This window comes from Thamnophis elegans, chromosome 4 (assembly GCF_009769535.1).
Source record: "Thamnophis elegans isolate rThaEle1 chromosome 4, rThaEle1.pri, whole genome shotgun sequence".
Taxonomy (NCBI): Eukaryota; Metazoa; Chordata; class Lepidosauria; order Squamata; family Colubridae; genus Thamnophis; species Thamnophis elegans.
Window position 1 is genome coordinate 40550668 of NC_045544.1, and position 17368 is coordinate 40568035.

Consider the following 17368-nt stretch of genomic DNA (forward strand, 5'->3'; position numbering starts at 1 on the left):
TGATCTTGGGCCAGTCACTCCCTTTCAGCCCCAGAAAGGAGGCAATGGCAATCCACATCTGAAAATGCTACCAAGAAAACTGTAGGCCCTTGTGCAGGCAGTTGCCAGGCGTCAACACTGACTTGAAAGCAGCAAAAACTATAGGCCACTTTAAAAGAAGAACCCAAATAAGAGGATAATTTTAGAAACAACCAAATAACAAGCGTGACCCGTCAAAAGCGCGAACGTCATAAGCGCGCCGACAACACCGCGGCGCTAAAACCACGATTTCAAAAGCGCGCCGACAACAGCACGTCGACAACAGCGCGCCGACAGAAGCGCGATTTCATTTAAGGTAAGATTTACAGTTAGGTTTAGGGTTAGGTTTAGGGTTAGGTTTAGGGTTAGGTTTAGGGTTAGGTTTAGGTTTAGGGTTAGGTTTAGGGTTAGGTTTAGGGTTAGGTTTAGGGTTAGGTTTAGGGTTAGGTTTAGGGTTAGGTTTAGGGTTAGGTTGAGGGTTACGTTACAGCGCGCTTCCGTTGGTGCGCTTTTGTCGGCGCGCTTTAGGGCTAATTAGTCGCTAATTAGTCGCACGGTTTTGTCACTGTGCTTTAGACACCGCGGTTTAGTCAGGCGCGCTTTTGTTGTGCGCGCATTTGTGGTGGAACCAATAACGAGTGGTTGTTATTGAAACAGGTCTAATACTGCTTACAAATGGGAGTTTCAGTTGATTTCAAGATTGCTTTCTCCTCATCTTAAATAACATAGAACTTTTCTGTCTCACTTTTTTTTTGTTTATACATATTAGAGATCTTGGGATTTAAATCTGAATATATAGTTCTTGACAGATCCACATTTCTCAGGGAAAACATGCCCCTTGTTTAACAACCTTAAGTAAGCAGAAAATTCAATTGTCAATAAAATTGTTACTTTATATATTTTTAAAAGGAATGCCTTTATAAGGTAGGGAATACAAATTCATTTCCTTGAAATCAATTGGCATATAACATCCTTAGCTTATTCAATATCAACATATATTTTATTCCTCAGAGGAGAGTTTCAGTAAATTAGATACATTTTAAAGGACTTTTTGTTCTTTAAAATTATATTTATGCTTAAATGAATCACCTTATTTATTCATTTCTTCAGTATTGATGATAAAATAATTACCAAGGGAGAGAACAATGAGAAATTTTTTTTGTTTATTTCTAATTGGAATTTATTTCTAATTCCAGTTGCCTCCTGAAAGATTTGTTGTACAGCTTTAAATTTGCTCATGGTTTGATGGAACAAAACCTGTAATTGAACTAGGGTATTTGAACGAATCAGTCCCTGAAATTGTATCGGGTGTTTTGGCTATGAGAAACAGTGAGAAAATCAGAACAAGCTTCTTGGGATGCAAAAATATGCAATGGCAGCAAAATAGTACAAAATGAACAACATTCTTCCAGGCTTCCTGTCCTCTACCATTCTCTGGAGTCCATTTAAGGCCACCTACTGCTTCAGTGACTCCATCCAGCCATATAATTTTTTGTCATCCCATTCTTCTTTTGTCCTCAATTTTTCCCAGGATTAGGCTCTGCTCCAGTGAGTCCTTCCTTCTCATTAAGTGGCCAAAGTATTTAAGTTTCACCTTCAGGATCTAAAGAGCAGTCAGGGTTGATTTTCTTTAGGACTGACCAGTTTGATCGCCTTGCAGTCCGAGGGACTCACAGGAGTCTTCTCCAGCACCAGCACCTACTATATTGGTAGTCTAGATCTTTGCAAGTTAATTATGGCAGCTTTAGCCTTAGCCTTTTGGATTACATTTTTTTAAAGCTATGGAAACTACAGCTATCCCTCATTTAGTGCCAGAAGGGGTACTGGTTGATAATTCAGTTGATTCAGTTATTAAACAAAGCAGTCACTAAGTAGAAAAAATCATACGAGGTTAAAACATGTGGTTAAAAATCTTAACCACAACTATGCATAAGATTTTACTGGGTAAAAGGAAAAATCTTACAGCTATTTTTCACCACTTCCTTGTTCTTTAGAATTCTCACCCGAAACCGAGATAATTAGCAAACATGTTTATATTTACATTCATTGGAGAGGAAGAGATGACAAGAGAGTAAGCAAGCACACAATGGGGAATATATATCAAAAGGAATGCGCTAGGCCAGCTGTTTGCCTAGCATCCTTATAGCTCCAAGCCTGCCAGAGGATTCTAATCAACTCATTAAGGTCACAAAACTGAGCATGTTAACTTGCAGTTAATACTTTTTAGGGAAGTGTTGCACTGTGGAGAAAAGCAACTTAGGAAGAGACAGCTTGTATAGGCAAGAAGTTGGCTCTGAGAGGGGGAGAAGAAAAAATGGGTCAGGAATAGGATAAATGTGTACTAACAGACTGTAATGGCAAGTATGTGACACAGAGAATGAAAGAGAGAGAAGCTACAAAGGTTATAAATGTGGGCCCTGGTTGCAAAGTTATTTCTTCATCCCCATCACAATTACTAATGGTCACTGACTGAGGCAGTTGCTAAATGAGGAGTCTAATACAGGGGTGTCAAACTCAAGGCCTGTGGGCTGGATCCAGCCCACAAGGTGATTATATCTGGCATGTGGGGTCACCTGGAAACAGCGAAGGACCAGCATATGGTGCCTCTGCCAGTAAAAACAGAGCACAAAAGGGCCACGTTCAGTCTTCCTGAGCTTCAATTTCGCTGGCAGAGTGCTCAGACCACCACAAACACCCCCGGCATGAATGACATCAAGCTGGCCTAACCATGCCTGCCTGGCCTCCCAAGGTCAAGCACCACCCTGATGTGGCCCTCAATGAAATTGATTTTGATACCACTGCTCAAATAGGTTGATTGGGGGAGGGGGTTTGATGTCACATATAGAACACAACCCTTTCAATTAATCAATCATCTCTTTTAGAGCAGAAGGACTTCCTGCTAGAAAAAATTATATTCCAATTGTAGCATGAAAGAGGGAGGAGAGTTGCAAGCCGCTTAACAGAATATAGCCATTTATTTTACAAAGCCCGGAATGAGATTTGAGTAAGGTGACTGGACGTCCCGATTTTGGCGGTACAGTCGCGATTTCTAACAATTTGTCCCATATCCCGTGGCGTTTTTTAAAAGTCCTGATTTTGCCTTCATGTTGAAAGCGCAGTGGATTTGCTTAAGAAATCCTAACCGGGGCAAGACAAAAGACACTCTGTCTAAACCCTCTCTATGTCTCAGTACTTTCATTGAAGATATTAAAACATTAAAGCAAGAAAATGGAACCTCCCCCCCCGCCCCTTTTACTTCCTTTTATAAGAAAAGATGACCCAGTACCATAGAGCTCCAGGAAATACTTTGGCTAGAGAAGTAGCGACTGTTCCTTCCTGGATTTCCCAGAGGGGAGGGGCACGGAGGTTGGAAGTCGGCTCTTGTGGGAAAAATGGTGGCAAGGTTTCTTTGAAAAATATTTCTCTGGGATTAATTTCACCATTTTAATTTGCTCAGTTCTTTGTATTAACATCTACATCATTCTGGATTGACTTGGAGTGCCTGCCGCTGGCTTGCCGATGCCGGCTCGAGAACGCCGCGGCTTGAGAACGCCGCGGCTCAGATGTTACAAGACTCTGCGGCCGAGCTGCTAGGGGAGCCCTGATCTTCCCCCGACTATTGCTGGCTGCCGCAACCACCGCTGTCTGTTGGCTCGCTGGCCCGCTGGCTGTGAGAACGCCGCGGCTTAGCGGCTTGGAAGACCGTACGGCCCAGCTGCTTTTGGGGGGAGCCTGACTTAGCTACGACTACCGCCCCGACTATCATAACCATCATTATGTCGCTGCTGGCCCGATGACTTTCTGGTTTGCTGGTTTGCTGGTTTGCTGGTTTGCTGGTTTGCTGGTTTGCTGGTTTGCTGGTTTGCTGAGGCCCCTTTGAGAACGCCGGGGCCCAGCTGCTGAATGGGGCACCCCCCCTCCTTCCACCTTGGACGAAGCTTTTTCAACCTTGGGCTTAGACTACTAAGGGGGCTGGTACGATTGGTACGACTCTTGTTGTGAACTGACTTTTGCATATTGGGCCTCTGACCATCATGATTGGCCTTCCGGCTCTCGCTGCTGCTGCTGATATTCAGACCTACTTTGCCTTCCGACCGCCCTCCCCTTCGGACTGCATTGAACTGTTCCAGAGAGGGGGTGGTTGGCCTGGCAGGACACTTGATGAGATCTGGCAGCTGGTTTGTTGCCACCGCGACATATCTGGGTGCCCCCCCCCTCCGTCCCATCTAACTCGGCCTTCCTCACGGTGCGGCCTCTCCTCTGTTGGGTGTGTCCCGGAATTTGGAGAAAGGGAGAGGGACGGAACACCCCTCTTGGACCATATACTTTTTACTATACTTTTGACTGGACTCTCTACTGGACTTGGCAGAGGATATAAGCCTTGTACGGACTTCGCGCGATTGCGCAATTTTTAACTGGTATGGTGAGTGTATGGGACTGCATGTGATTGAGTGAATGATCCCACTTTTTATTACTCCATTATTATTGTATTTTATGTGTTTTAATTATTACGTGGGGACTGCCTGGGTGAACAAATGAGTGTGTTTTATTCGGAGGGCCTGTCGAGGAACGCGGGAGCCATAGGGGTGGTTGAGGGAACCACGGACACGGGAGTGGGCCGGAGCATTACGGTCGTAACAGGGAGGGGCAGATACGGCGGGGACTTTAGGGCTGGCCATTACCGGGGAAGGAGGGCTCGCTACGTCACAGATATCCCTCCTTCCGGCCCTATGAGTCCCACTCCAAGGCCAGATGGCGCGAGTAATCAGGACCCTGGTCTCAGGCTGTTGTCGCTAAATGCCAGGTCTGTAGTTCACAAGGCTCCCCTCATCCGGGACTTAATTTTAGACGAGGGGGCAGACCTGGCATGTATTACTGAAACCTGGCTGGGCCCGGAGGGAGGAGTCCCCCTCGTAGAGATGTGCCCAGAAGGCTTTCAGGTGCTCCATCAGCCGAGAGCCCAGGGAAGGGGTGGAGGTGTGGCTATTGTTATCCGAGAGTCTCTAGTACCTCGTAGGATCCCTGCTCCAGAGCTTGTCGGGTGTGAGTCCCTGCTGGTGAAGTTGGACCTCAAGGGTCAAGTGGGTTTGCTGTTAACGTACCTGCCTCCCAACAGCATTGCAGCAGCCCTCCCCTCACTCCTCGAGTCGGTAGCCGAGCTGGCAATTGAGTTCCCCAGGCTTATGGTTCTGGGGGATTTCAATTTGCCTTCGCTCGGTGAACACTCTGATGGAGCGCAGGAGTTCATGGCTTCCATGACAGCCATGGGCTTGACCCAGGTAATTTGGGGCCCAACCCACTCAGCGGGTCACATGCTCGACCTCGTATTTCTCTCGGAGCAGTGGACTTGTGATCTTGGTCTGAGGGGTAATGAGATCATACCCCTGTCATGGTCAGACCACTGCCTACTGAGGCTTGACTTTCGGAGACCAAACCTCCACTGTAGGGAGGAGGAACCGACCAGGTGGTTCCGCCCCAGGCGACTTATGGACCCCTTGAGGTTCCAGACGGAGCTTGGGGTTATTCCTGATACTCTCGCCCACAGTCCGGTGGAGACTCTGGTTGCTGCCTGGAACTCGGCAGCGTCGGAGTCTCTTGACCGGATTGCACCACTACGGCCGCTCCGAGGCAGTGGATCCAGGAGGCCTCCTTGGTTTACCGAGGAACTCCGGGAGAGGAAGCGCCGGAAGAGACGCCTAGAGCACCTATGGAGGTCCAACAAACCCGAATCGAGCCGAGCACTTCTAACATCGTGCATCAAGGAATACATCAGGGCAATTAGGACGGCAAAAAGAGCTTATATTGCCATCTTGATCGCCTCCGCTGAGTCGCGCCCAGCCGCCCTGTTTAGGATAACCCGTTCCCTCCTAAATAGGAGGGATACGGGGGATCCCCTGCAGGGTAGGGCTGAGGACTACTTCCAGTTCTTAGCGGACAAAGTTGCTCAGTTTCGGTCGGAGTTGGACTCCGATTCTGCAGATCCAGCCGAGGCACAGGGGGATAATCTGGTAGACCACCCCTGGGTTGAGTTTCAGGATGTTGCCCCTGAGGACGTGGACAAGGCCATGAGAGCTGTGAGTGCCTCCACATGTGTACTGGACCCGTGCCCCTCCTGGTTGGTTGCTAACAGCAGGGAGGTGACACGGGGCTGGATCCAGGCGGTTGTTACCGCCTCCCTTCGGGAGGGGGTCTTTCCCCCCGCACTTAAAGCGGCGGTGGTGAGACCCCTCCTGAAGAAACCATCTTTGGATCCAGCCGTTCTTAACAATTATCGTCCAGTCTCCAACCTCCCCTTTGTGGGGAAGGTTGTTGAGAAGGTGGTGGCCTTTCAGCTCCAGCGGTCCTTGGAGGAAGCTAGCTATCTTGACCCATTCCAGTCTGGCTTCAGGCCTGGCTACAGCACAGAAACCGCTTTGGTCGCATTGACCGATGACCTCTGGAGAGCCAGGGACGGAGGCTACGCCTCCATCCTGGTTCTCCTTGACCTCTCAGCGGCTTTCGATACCATCGACCATGGTATCCTTCTGCGACGACTGCGGGAGGTAGGGGTGGGAGGCACTGTTTTGCGGTGGTTCTCCTCTTACCTCTCGGACAGGTCGCAGTCGGTGTTAGTTGGAGGGCAGAGATTGACCCCTAGGCCCCTAACATATGGGGTGCTGCAGGGTTCGGTCCTGTCCCCCCTACAATTCAACATCTACATGAAACCGCTGGGTGAGATCATTCGGCGGCACGGGATAAAATACCACCAGTATGCGGACGATACCCAGTTGTATCTGTCCACCCCGTGCCAACTCAATGAAGCGGTGGAAGTGATGAACCAGGGACTTGAAGCTGTTAGGGACTGGATGAGGGCTAACAAACTCGTGCTCAACCCAGATAAGACCGAGTGGCTGTTGTGTTTCCCTCCCACCAATTTGGCAAGTATTCCATCTCTCAGGCTGGGGGGGGTCAAACACTACACCCCTCAGATAGGGTCCGCAACTTGGGAGTCCTCCTGGACCCACAGCTGACTTTCGAACATCATTTGTCAGCTGTGACCAGGGGGGCATTTGCCCAGGTTCGCCTGGTGCACCAGTTGCGCCCCTACCTGAACCGGGAGGCTCTCACAACAGTCACTCGGGCCCTTGTGACCTCTAGGCTGGAATACTGCAATGTGCTCTACATGGGGCTGCCCTTGAAGAGTATTTGGCGACTTCAGCTAGTCCAGAATGCGGCCGCGCGAGCGATTGTGGGTGCACCTCGCTTCACCCACATAACACCTATCCTCCGCGAGCTGCACTGGCTACCTGTCGATCTCCGGGTACGCTTCAAGGTGCTACTTGTCACCCATAAAGCCCTTCATGGTAGTGGGTCTGGGTACTTGAGAGACCGCCTACTGCCAATTACCTCCACGCGACCTATTAGATCTCATTGATTGGGCCTCCTCCGAGTTCCATCTGCCGGTCAATGTCGACTGGCAACCACGCGGAGGAGAGCCTTCTCGGTGGCAGCTCTGACCCTGTGGAATGATCTCCCCGTGGAGATTCGTACCCTCACCACCCTCCAGACCTTCCGCACAGCCCTCAGAATCTGGCTATCCCGTCAGGCCTGGGGTTAAGACTGTAACCCGCCCGAATGGTATGAATGTTGTGTTTTAATTATGTATTGTCTTATATGTTAAAAGTTTGTCTCCCCCTCCCCTTTGGATTGTGAGCCGCCCTGATTCCCCCCAGGGAAAAGGGCGGCATATAAATAAACTTTAACCTAACCTAACCTAACCTGCCTGCTGGTAAGTGAGCTGGGTTTTTTCTTTTATTTTTTAATGTATTTTAAAATAATATTTTATTTATTGTGCATAGGATTTTTTGTGCATAGTTTTATTCTGTGTGGATTCTTTTTTTAAATTGTCTTAGACTATTTTAAAAAAGATTCTATCCAATATAAATTGAAATAAATAATTTTTAAAAATTCTATGCACAATACTTTGAAATAGCCTTAGCTTTCAAACAGTTCATTTAGTGACCAAAGTTACAATGGCATTGAAAAAAGTGACTGATGACCATTTTCACACTTAGCGATCATTGCAGCATCCTCATGGTCACGTGATCAAAATGTTGATGTTTGGCAACAGATTCGTATTTATGATGGTTTCAGTGTCCTGGGGTCATGTAATCGCCTTTTGACAAAGTCAAATCAGATTCACTTATGTTACTAACTTATCAGGTGCAGTTATTTACTTAAGAACTGTGGCAAGAAAGGTGGTATAATGGGTTTAGTGACCAAAGTTACAATGGCATTGAAAAAAGTGACTGATGACCATTTTTCACACTTAGCGACCATTTTCACACTTGACGACCGTTGCAGCATCCTCATGGTCACATGATCAAAATTTTGATGTTTGGCAACAGTTACAATTTATATTTGTAAATTGTAGTTATGTTGAAATAAAAAAATATTACAATACTATTTTTGCGTTGTGTGAAAAATTTTGTTGCTCCATATAAAATTTTTAATCAAGCCCCCCCCCCCCAGGTCAAAGGTGTCCCTCTTTACCAGTCTGAAAATCTGGTCACCTTAGATTTGAGAGAACCTGCAGCACTTAAAACTCACTCTTGCTTTTCTTGGACAAGCCTAAAATAAGCCCTGTGTATAAGAAGTGTATTTTGTGGTTTCTCACTCAAGTAAACCTGAAACACCACTAAAACTCCTTCTAATTTGCCTGGAAACCCCTACAATAGGTTTGTGCAGGTGAAGTGGGGTGGCAAAGCTCCAAGCAACCTTTGAGAGATAACTAAACTCATAGGGCTAGTCATTGGTCAAAGATGTCGACTAAGCAATGGCATCTTATTTTTATTATTATTAGTTTGTTTTCTTTGTGAGAGGAGGAAATTGTATCCATTGAGCATTTTAAGGATTGGAGTGTTGCAACATTAGCAAAACTCTAAATTCTTTTTTTTTTTTAATGACTCAAAATAAATACCTTCTCAATCTGTGTCAGCTCCTTGTAGTAGTTCAGAAAGGAAATCGAACCCATAAATACTAAGACTACCTTTACTATAAGATTACAGTAACAGAATCTTGAAAGTGTGACTTCTCCCTTCCTCTGCTTTTCCTTTCCAGAGAGTTATGGAGGGTCCCTTGTGAGATGTTTTCCATGCTGCTGTTCCTTCAGGGACTCAGATGCCTTTTGTCTGACCATTATCTAGGCTGTGGCTCTCCTTCTTATCTCCCAAGGTTACTCTTACAGCCTATTAAAATCTATCCCATCTATACATAAACCCCATTTTGCAGACAATTATGGAACAACTCTCGTCAGTCCAGTAGATATAGCCAATCAGAGTTGGGACTAGTACTAGAGTAGAACAAAGTGCTAGAAACTTTCTATCTTTTTGTTTCATCCTAAAGTCAATCAAATTTGCAATCCAGATAAGGAAAACCCATAGGAGATAGAACTAATCATTCCAAAAAACTTTGGGGCAAAAGGACAAGGATACAAATCTGGTATCTATCCATCTCCCTATCCCCCTAACCTGCCTATCTCTCTATCCATCCATTCATTCAAATTTATTAGCTAACTCCAACCTCTCTCCACAAAACAGGTCCTTGTTACTCAAAAGGTTGGAGGGAGGCACTGCTCTAACATAAGACTGGCCACAGCCATGCAAATTATATTCTATGCAGAATCATTCTGTATCTTTTCTACCCTGAGGACTTTAAAAAAAAACCTGCCAAATGAGCAAAAAGATTTTGGGACATACATACATACACACACATGCACATGCACATGCACATGCACACACACACACACACACACACACACACACACATAGAGCAAAAGTGCAACTCTTTGTAGACCGATCTTTTCATTAGGTCGCTTTCTAGTGAGTTCAATCTGATATTGAACTCACTCAGTACTCACTCAGTATATTATCATATAACATTTATTGTAAATATTTCTGGTAACCTGGGTTGAACTACTACAAGGAACTGGGAGATATAAGCACGAGTTTCCTAAAATTATTGAGGATGAGAAAATAAATTAGGCATTATGATTTCTGAGCACTTTATTTTTGTGTGGTTTTGTAGAATTCCAAGCAGAATACTTGGTACAATATCATGGGCAGCAATGGTTATATATTAAAAGGAACCAAATGAAAACAGCAAGTATTTGGGTTGTGCTCATAGTAACAAACCAATGACACCAAGTAGAACAAGCAGAACTGGCAATGAAGTTATATTAAAATGATGGATAGCTTCTACCGTGTATAATAAACAGGCAAGCAGGTAAGAAAAGTATGCCACAGACAAACCCATGGTAGAGCAGACATAAAGATCTTGGAAAAGATATCTAGATGCTTTGATGTGTCTATACCTACAAAGATCAGAATGGTGTAGGTCATGGTACCCACTGTGACATTCTGTGCTGTGGCACTCTGTGGAAAGGAATGTTGGACTTTGAAGAAGCAGCATAGGAAGAATAGTGATGTTTTTGAAGTTTAGTATTAGAGAAGTCTCCTGGGGATAATATAGATAGCTAAACAAACAAACAAACAAACAAACAAACAGATCATTGAATAAATCAACCCAGAGTTCTCACTTGAGGTCCAAATAACCAGACACAAATTATTTTACTTCAGACAGCTTATGCAAAGATCTAACTCTCTGGAAAAGATTGTAATGCTCTGAAGGTGGAAGGAAAAAGAAGAAAAGGACAACCAGCAGCAAGGAGGTGATGTAACTCACCACAGTGGTGATGAGTATACAGTTAGGAGGCCTGAAAGACCAAGTTATGGACAGATCATCAGGGAGAAAATCTATCTATGTGATTGCTAAGAATCAACACTGATTTGATGGCATATAATCAACCATCAATCAATCAATCAAACAAACAAACAGCACCATTGAGATATACTTGTTTAATTTCATCCAAAAGCATCCCCAAGACTAGAGCTGTTTTATTTCACATCTGCTACTTTTCAGCTTTCTTGTGTTGCTGATCAGATGAGGTTTTGGCTCACTGCCTAGTGCAATGTAGATATATGTGATATAAGTAAGCAGACAACACTGAGGGAAAATAAATGATAACCCACTTCTGGGAAAAGGGAGGGAGGGAGGGAAAGAGAGAGACAGAGGGGGGAGGGAGGGAAAGAGAGAGGCGGACTGCAACCATCATAAATATGAACCAGTTTCCAAGCATCCAAATTCTGATCATGTCACCATGGGGATGCTGTGTGAAAAATGGTCATAAGTCACTTTGCAGGGGCATTGTAATTCTGAACAGTCATTAAACAAAAGGTTTTATGTTGAGGGCTACCTGTAAAGGAGTCTTCCTGTGATGATCTGGCATATCTTGAAAAGCTGAAGAACTTTCTCCAACATACTCTCTTCAACATAGCCATAGAATACATAACACTGTGGACTCCCAAATACTTCCCATCCAATAATATTACTGTGATTAAGGTTTCAGCCAGGGGTGGGCTGCTACATGTTCACTCGGGTTCAGGAGAACCCGTAGCTAACGTTATGGCCGGTTCAGAGAAACCTCTAAATCCCACCTCTGGCTGGCCCTGCCCACTCACCCCGCCCTTGCCAGAAGTCTCCACACAGCCCATTTTGGGTGTGAGGTAAGTGCAGGGCCCAAGGCTCAGAAATATGTATTAATAACAGATGCTAAAAAGTTAATGATAGTGTTGTTTTCATAAATGCATCTTCAGATATTAAATGGAGACCCAGGGATTCCCCCACCTCTACCTACAGTATGTATCAATGACACAAATCTATTCCCAGATTTTCACACTTTAGGTAGATTAGGCCAAAGCCAGATTTATTGCTAAATTTTATGCAAGGCTTTGATCATTTATTTATGACTTTTCTACATGTCATTTTCTGAATTATACCTCAACTAATTCTTATGTGCTACGTGTCCATATATACGCTCGTTAGGCAATCCTTGTAGAAAAAAGACTACAAATGCACAGTTATTTTATAACTATTTCATTGCACTTTCCTGAATATACTTTTTCCCCTCAAGGAAAAAGAAAAAATCAGAAACAAACACTGGAAGGTTATAAATGATAATTGACAAACAGCGTGAAGAAGTTGATTTATAGTTAAATTTAGATGCCACCCATCTCATGATCTAAAGTTGGTTGGATTGAGTAATAAATGTCATCTGGAAGCATCACGAAAGCATCCTCCTCAAACTTTATTCTTTTTATTTTGTTTTATTGAAAAATGTTTAATTTAATCAGGAGCAAGCCATCCTCATCTCTCTGTGTCTCATTCCATCATTTACTTCTCTTTCCTATCTAAGATACTGTCAGGCAACGCTGAAAAATAATACAATAGAAAATGGAACAGACACAAAATATGAATTATGATACCAAAAATACAGTAAAATATTCTGAGTTCACACTATTGGTATTACCGCTTTGGTCTGGATCAAACACTATCTGGACCCAGCACATTTCTGGTGTATTTCAAACACTTCCATTCCCTCCCCCCAGCCTCATATATGCCATCCATTTTGATGACACTTGAGTTAACATGTGTTCAGATTATCCTTCATGGTTCAGTGAAAATTTATACTAACTTTTCTGTACTTGAGGGTGGGAACTGTGCCTACTGTCATTAGTCAAGTGTCTCAACTGTGTTGAACAACCACAGTCTAGTCAGCTGGAGCCCAAATTTGGCATGGATTATTTCAATATATTCACTATCACCTATTGATATGAGGGTTCCCGCTAGTAATGACATAATGCTCTTCTTCCAATAAGTTCTTCCAACTTCTGATAAATGCAGAAACTGCATTATTATACAAAGATAGATAATTTGGATCAAACCTTACCTTCATCATAAAAGCCAGACTGGATTTGCAGAATCCGAGGTAGAGATTTGGGATCCAAAGAGTGGATGAAATTCTTCAGGCTAGAGGCCATGGTCTGCAGAGTAATAGAGAGATGTCGTACTTAAAGGGAAATACCTTTTAGGGGGCCTTCCGTTATCTCTTCTTGCATTTGAAACAAAGCCTGGGAAATTCTGAAGCACGCCTTCTCTAGTTGAGACAAATCTTCAACTGGAGACCACTTCCTCTCACTTCACTCTGGGTTGCAATCAAAAAGGAATAAGACGCTAAAAGTACTCTACTGCAGTGCCTACTTTTTATACCAATCTGGGTCACAGGAAACACAATTTATAAGCAGCTGTACTAACACAGAACTATTGACTCAATCTTTGATTGTTTGACAATGAACTTCTGGAACATTTAACTTTAAACAGAGAATTTTCTTCTTTTAAAAAAATTATTTTCTTTTTTTTCTCAACCCCCCCTCTTCTTCTCTTTTCTTTTTTTTTCTTTTTTTTGCAAAATGAAATTTTACTTGTTTTCACTCTTAAACATAGCAGGAAATCTTGCTTAGAAACCAAATAACTGAAAACTATTGAACATGTACGTCTCCAATTAAAGTGAGCCTTTCTTTGCTCTCTGCAAGGAAACAACAGTTCTGAAGGCTACCTTAACATTAAAAATTATCTTCTCCTTGCAGAATGACGAGGCATTCCTGTTCAACATTTCAGCTTTCAGAAATCATCCCCCTTGTTTTGGAAATAGTCACCAGGCAATCTTGATTCCCTACTTTTGTGCTCAACAGCTATATCCTACTTCCATGGTCAAGAGTCATGATCTCAACCAACTTTGGGTTCAACCAGGACTTCATATGTACATTACTCATGACTTCTCTCTCTCCCATTCTGCATTTACACAGCTGAAAAAAATGTTCCTTTTTTCTTCTGTGAAAATGTTCCTTGTAATAACAGGGATAGCATTTTAAAGTGGGGCAAGGTAAAAACATGGACTATTAAAACTAAACTTAAAAAAAAATAAGCTGGAATTTCATCTGCCTTTGAGCAGTAGGAAAGACAAATTTACACTTTCAGTTAGTGAATTATTCACATGGCTTTGAATTTACAAATAATCCCAAAAATAATTGTTAAAGTGATAGGTAAATGCAGGGGAGTCAAACTTGTGGCCTGCGAGTCAGTGGTGTCACGTGCTGGCTCCACCCCTGCCCAGTTTAGTGAGGGAGAAAAATGTCCCGCTATATCATGTGATGCCACCGTGACGACGCAGGTTTGACACCCCTGGGTAAATGGGGCTCCCATATTACTAACCAGATTATGATTTAAAGAGCTGGGGTTCACATATGTATATTGTCCAAAGAAGGATCAAGATGGTGAAGAGGTTGGGCCATTTTGTATAGAGAAAACACCAAATTGATTATTTCCCCAGTCTTTTTATAGAATCAAATTTTATAAAGATGATTCTGAACAGAATTAGATAGTTTTTTTGGATTGGATTTCGAATACTTGATGCATTGCCTACCTTGACTTAAAGAAATTCAGGTTTTTTACTCTGTCAAAGCCCAACTGATACTGAAGTATGGCAGTTAACTGGACAAAATCTGGTTGGCTTCAGGCTTAATTTTTGATTCCTTGCTTCTTCATATGATGTGTTCATTTCTCTATAACTGAGTATATGAAATGAAAGCCACAGACTCTTATTCTCCTAAGAGTAAAGAGAATTATAATCTCTCACTTTATATCATTGGTACTTTTCCATGTTAAATTATGGAGACAGGATTAGTTGTCAACCAATTCACATCAGTAGAGTTTTTATTCCAACAGATGGTATTTCAAGATGATACATTGACAGTTTGCAGACAAACAAATAATCAGACATTTATAATTGTTTGCTATGAATTTGCAACTAAGCTAAGAGGGTTCCTTTACAGTGGCTGACTCACCAATCTACCTTTTCCATCTTTCTCTCTCAGCAATTCTTCTACAGTGTCTCCCACTGTCTTGTCTATTCCCTCTATGTCTAAGGTGACCAGATTTTCAGATTGGTAAAGAGGGACACCATTGACCGGGGGGGGGGGGGGGTTAATTAAAATTTTTATTTTTTGTCAAAAGGTCACCCCAGGACACTGAAACCAGCATAAATACGAATCTGTTGCCAAACAAAATTTTGATCACGTGACCATGAGGATGCTGCAACGGTCACTAAGTGTGAAAAATGGTCATCAGTCACTTTTTTCAATGCCATTGTAACTTTGGTCACTAAATGTTTTCCCTCTCCTCGAGACATCTCACTTTTTCCTTCATTCCTCTTGCTTATCTACCTTCACCTTATCCGTCTTCTGCTCTTTCCCTCTCTTCCTTCCTTTCTCCTTCCATCCTCTCTTCTTTCCTCACTCACTCCCTTCCTCCTTTTCTCTTCCTTCCTCCTTCCATTCTTTCAGCTTCATTTCTTTTGCCTATCTACCTTCTCTGTCTTTCTGCTCTTTCCATTTCGCTTCTGTTCCTTCCTCCTTCCCTCCTTTCCTATTTCTTCCTTCTTCCTTCCTTCTGCCTATCTACCTTCACCTTCTCTGTCTTTCTGCTCTTTCCCTGTCTTCCCCTTTCCTTCCTCCCTCCCTTCTTTCCTTTCTAGTTCCATCTTTTCTTCTTTCCTCTCTCCCTCCCTTTTTCTTTTTTCCTTCCTTCCTCCTTCCTCTTGCCTATCAACTTCATCCTCTTTGTCTTTCTGTTCTTTCCCTCTCATCCCCTTTTCTTCCTACTCCCTTCCCTCTTTTCTCCCTCCCTTCTTCTTTTTCTTCCTTTCTTCTTCCATCTTCCTCCTTCTCCTTCCATTCTTTCTCCTTCCATCCATCTTTTCTCCTTCCATCTTCTCCCCCCTCCCTTCTTCTTTTCCTCCCCCCTCTCTCCTTCCTTCCTCTTCTTCCCTTTCTCGCACACAGGAAGGGGAGGGGGGGCCTTCTAGTCGCTTTCACAGCATAATTTCTTTATCTAACTTTTAAAAAAGTGTGCAAATCAAACGAGATTTTCGTAACCTGCGAAGCACCAAGTTATTATCTTCTGTTGTTGTTACAAATTCGCAGCTACTCCATTCTTTCCAATAGGGAACTGCATTTCCCAAGATGCCTCAGGTCCTCAAAGCACTGAACGCTGTTTTGCAATTGACTCCAGCGAGGCCTGGTAGCCGCCGGCTGGGGTGGCTGTCAGGGCGCTGCGGAGTGGACGCGCCGTTTGTTACTGCTTCCAGCAATAAAGACGGACGAGGGAAGCGACTGAAACGGATGCCAGTGGCAGGAGAGCGAGGCGGCTGCCGGCCGTTTCACCTCGCGCAGAGAACTTCCACTCGATCCCGGGGCTTCTGCCGGGCGGCACAAGCCCCAGAACCGAGTGGAAGTTCTCTGTGCGACTGAAGCGGACGCCGGCGGCAGGAGAGCGAGGCGGCTGCCGGCCATTTCACCTTGCGCAGAGAACTTCCACTCGGTCCCGGGGCTTCTGCCAGGCGGCACAAGCCCCGGAACCGAGTGGAAGTTCTCTGCACGACTGAAACGGACGCCAGCTGCAGGAGAGCGAGGCGGCTGCCGGCCGCTTCACCTCGCACAGAGAACTTCCACTCGGTCCCGGGGCTTCTGCCGGGCGTATGCCGCTGCAGGAGAGCCACAGGGGAGGGCGGCGGGATGCAACCACGCCTCGCGGACTTGCGGCGTGGTCGCGGGGAACCGTGCAGCACAGGTGCCGCCACACCGGCAGAAGCTCCGTGAGTCCGTGACCAAGTGGAAGTTCTCTGCGTGAGCGGCGGGGGCTGTTTCACTCACGCAGAGAACTTCCACTCGGTTCCGAAGCTTCTGCCGCCCGTGGCGGCACAGCACAGGGGCTGGCTGTGACGCGAGGAGGTGAAATGAACTCTGCAAAGGGGGAGAAGGAGGAGAGGAGGGCTGTCTCCTCCCCCCAGCGCCTCCCGATTCCCACCAGTACCAATCCATTCCATGATTACTCACCAGTGAGTAAGCGCAGCTGCAACCAAAACAAAAGACGAAATGAAATGGAGACTCGCGCAGGCGTGCTAAGCTAAGTGGAGTCCAGCCAATCAGTGAGCTGGTTGGGATGGAAAATTTTCAGCATGCGGCGTGCTGAAAATTTTCCATCCCAGCCAGCTCACTGATTGGCTGGAGTCCAGGCCAATCCAATCAGTGAGCGGCAGGCTGGGCTGGCTTAAATTTGTAGGATAGAACGGAATGATGAGCCAGCCCAGCGAGCTAGCAGCTGATGGGTGAGGGAGCAAGGGAGCTGCCAGCGCCAAAAAAGCGTGTTTTTTAAGAACGGCGCAGGACGCGGGAAAATTTATGAAAAGGCATGCCTGTCCCACCAAATGTGGGACGTCTGGTCACCCTATCTATGTCTGATGCTTGCTCCCTTTAGATCACAGAGCTACAGCCATACCTGGCCTAAGCTATTAGCAGAAAGACCATGAGCTGGCCCAGACAGGGGAACTGAAAGCAAAAGCATGGTTTAACATTCT

General features: G+C 44.8%; 1 protein-coding gene across 1 annotated transcript in view; it reads right to left on the bottom strand.

Moving 5' to 3' along the window:
• Positions 1–12935, bottom strand: part of THEMIS (thymocyte selection associated) — a 29492-nt gene extending 16557 nt beyond the window's left edge. Inside the window, exon 1 of the mRNA XM_032215333.1 lies at positions 12845–12935. Within this exon, the coding sequence (XP_032071224.1) occupies positions 12845–12935 (91 nt within the window). The remainder of the gene's footprint in view (positions 1–12844) is intronic.
• Positions 12936–17368: the final 4433 nt, after the last annotated feature.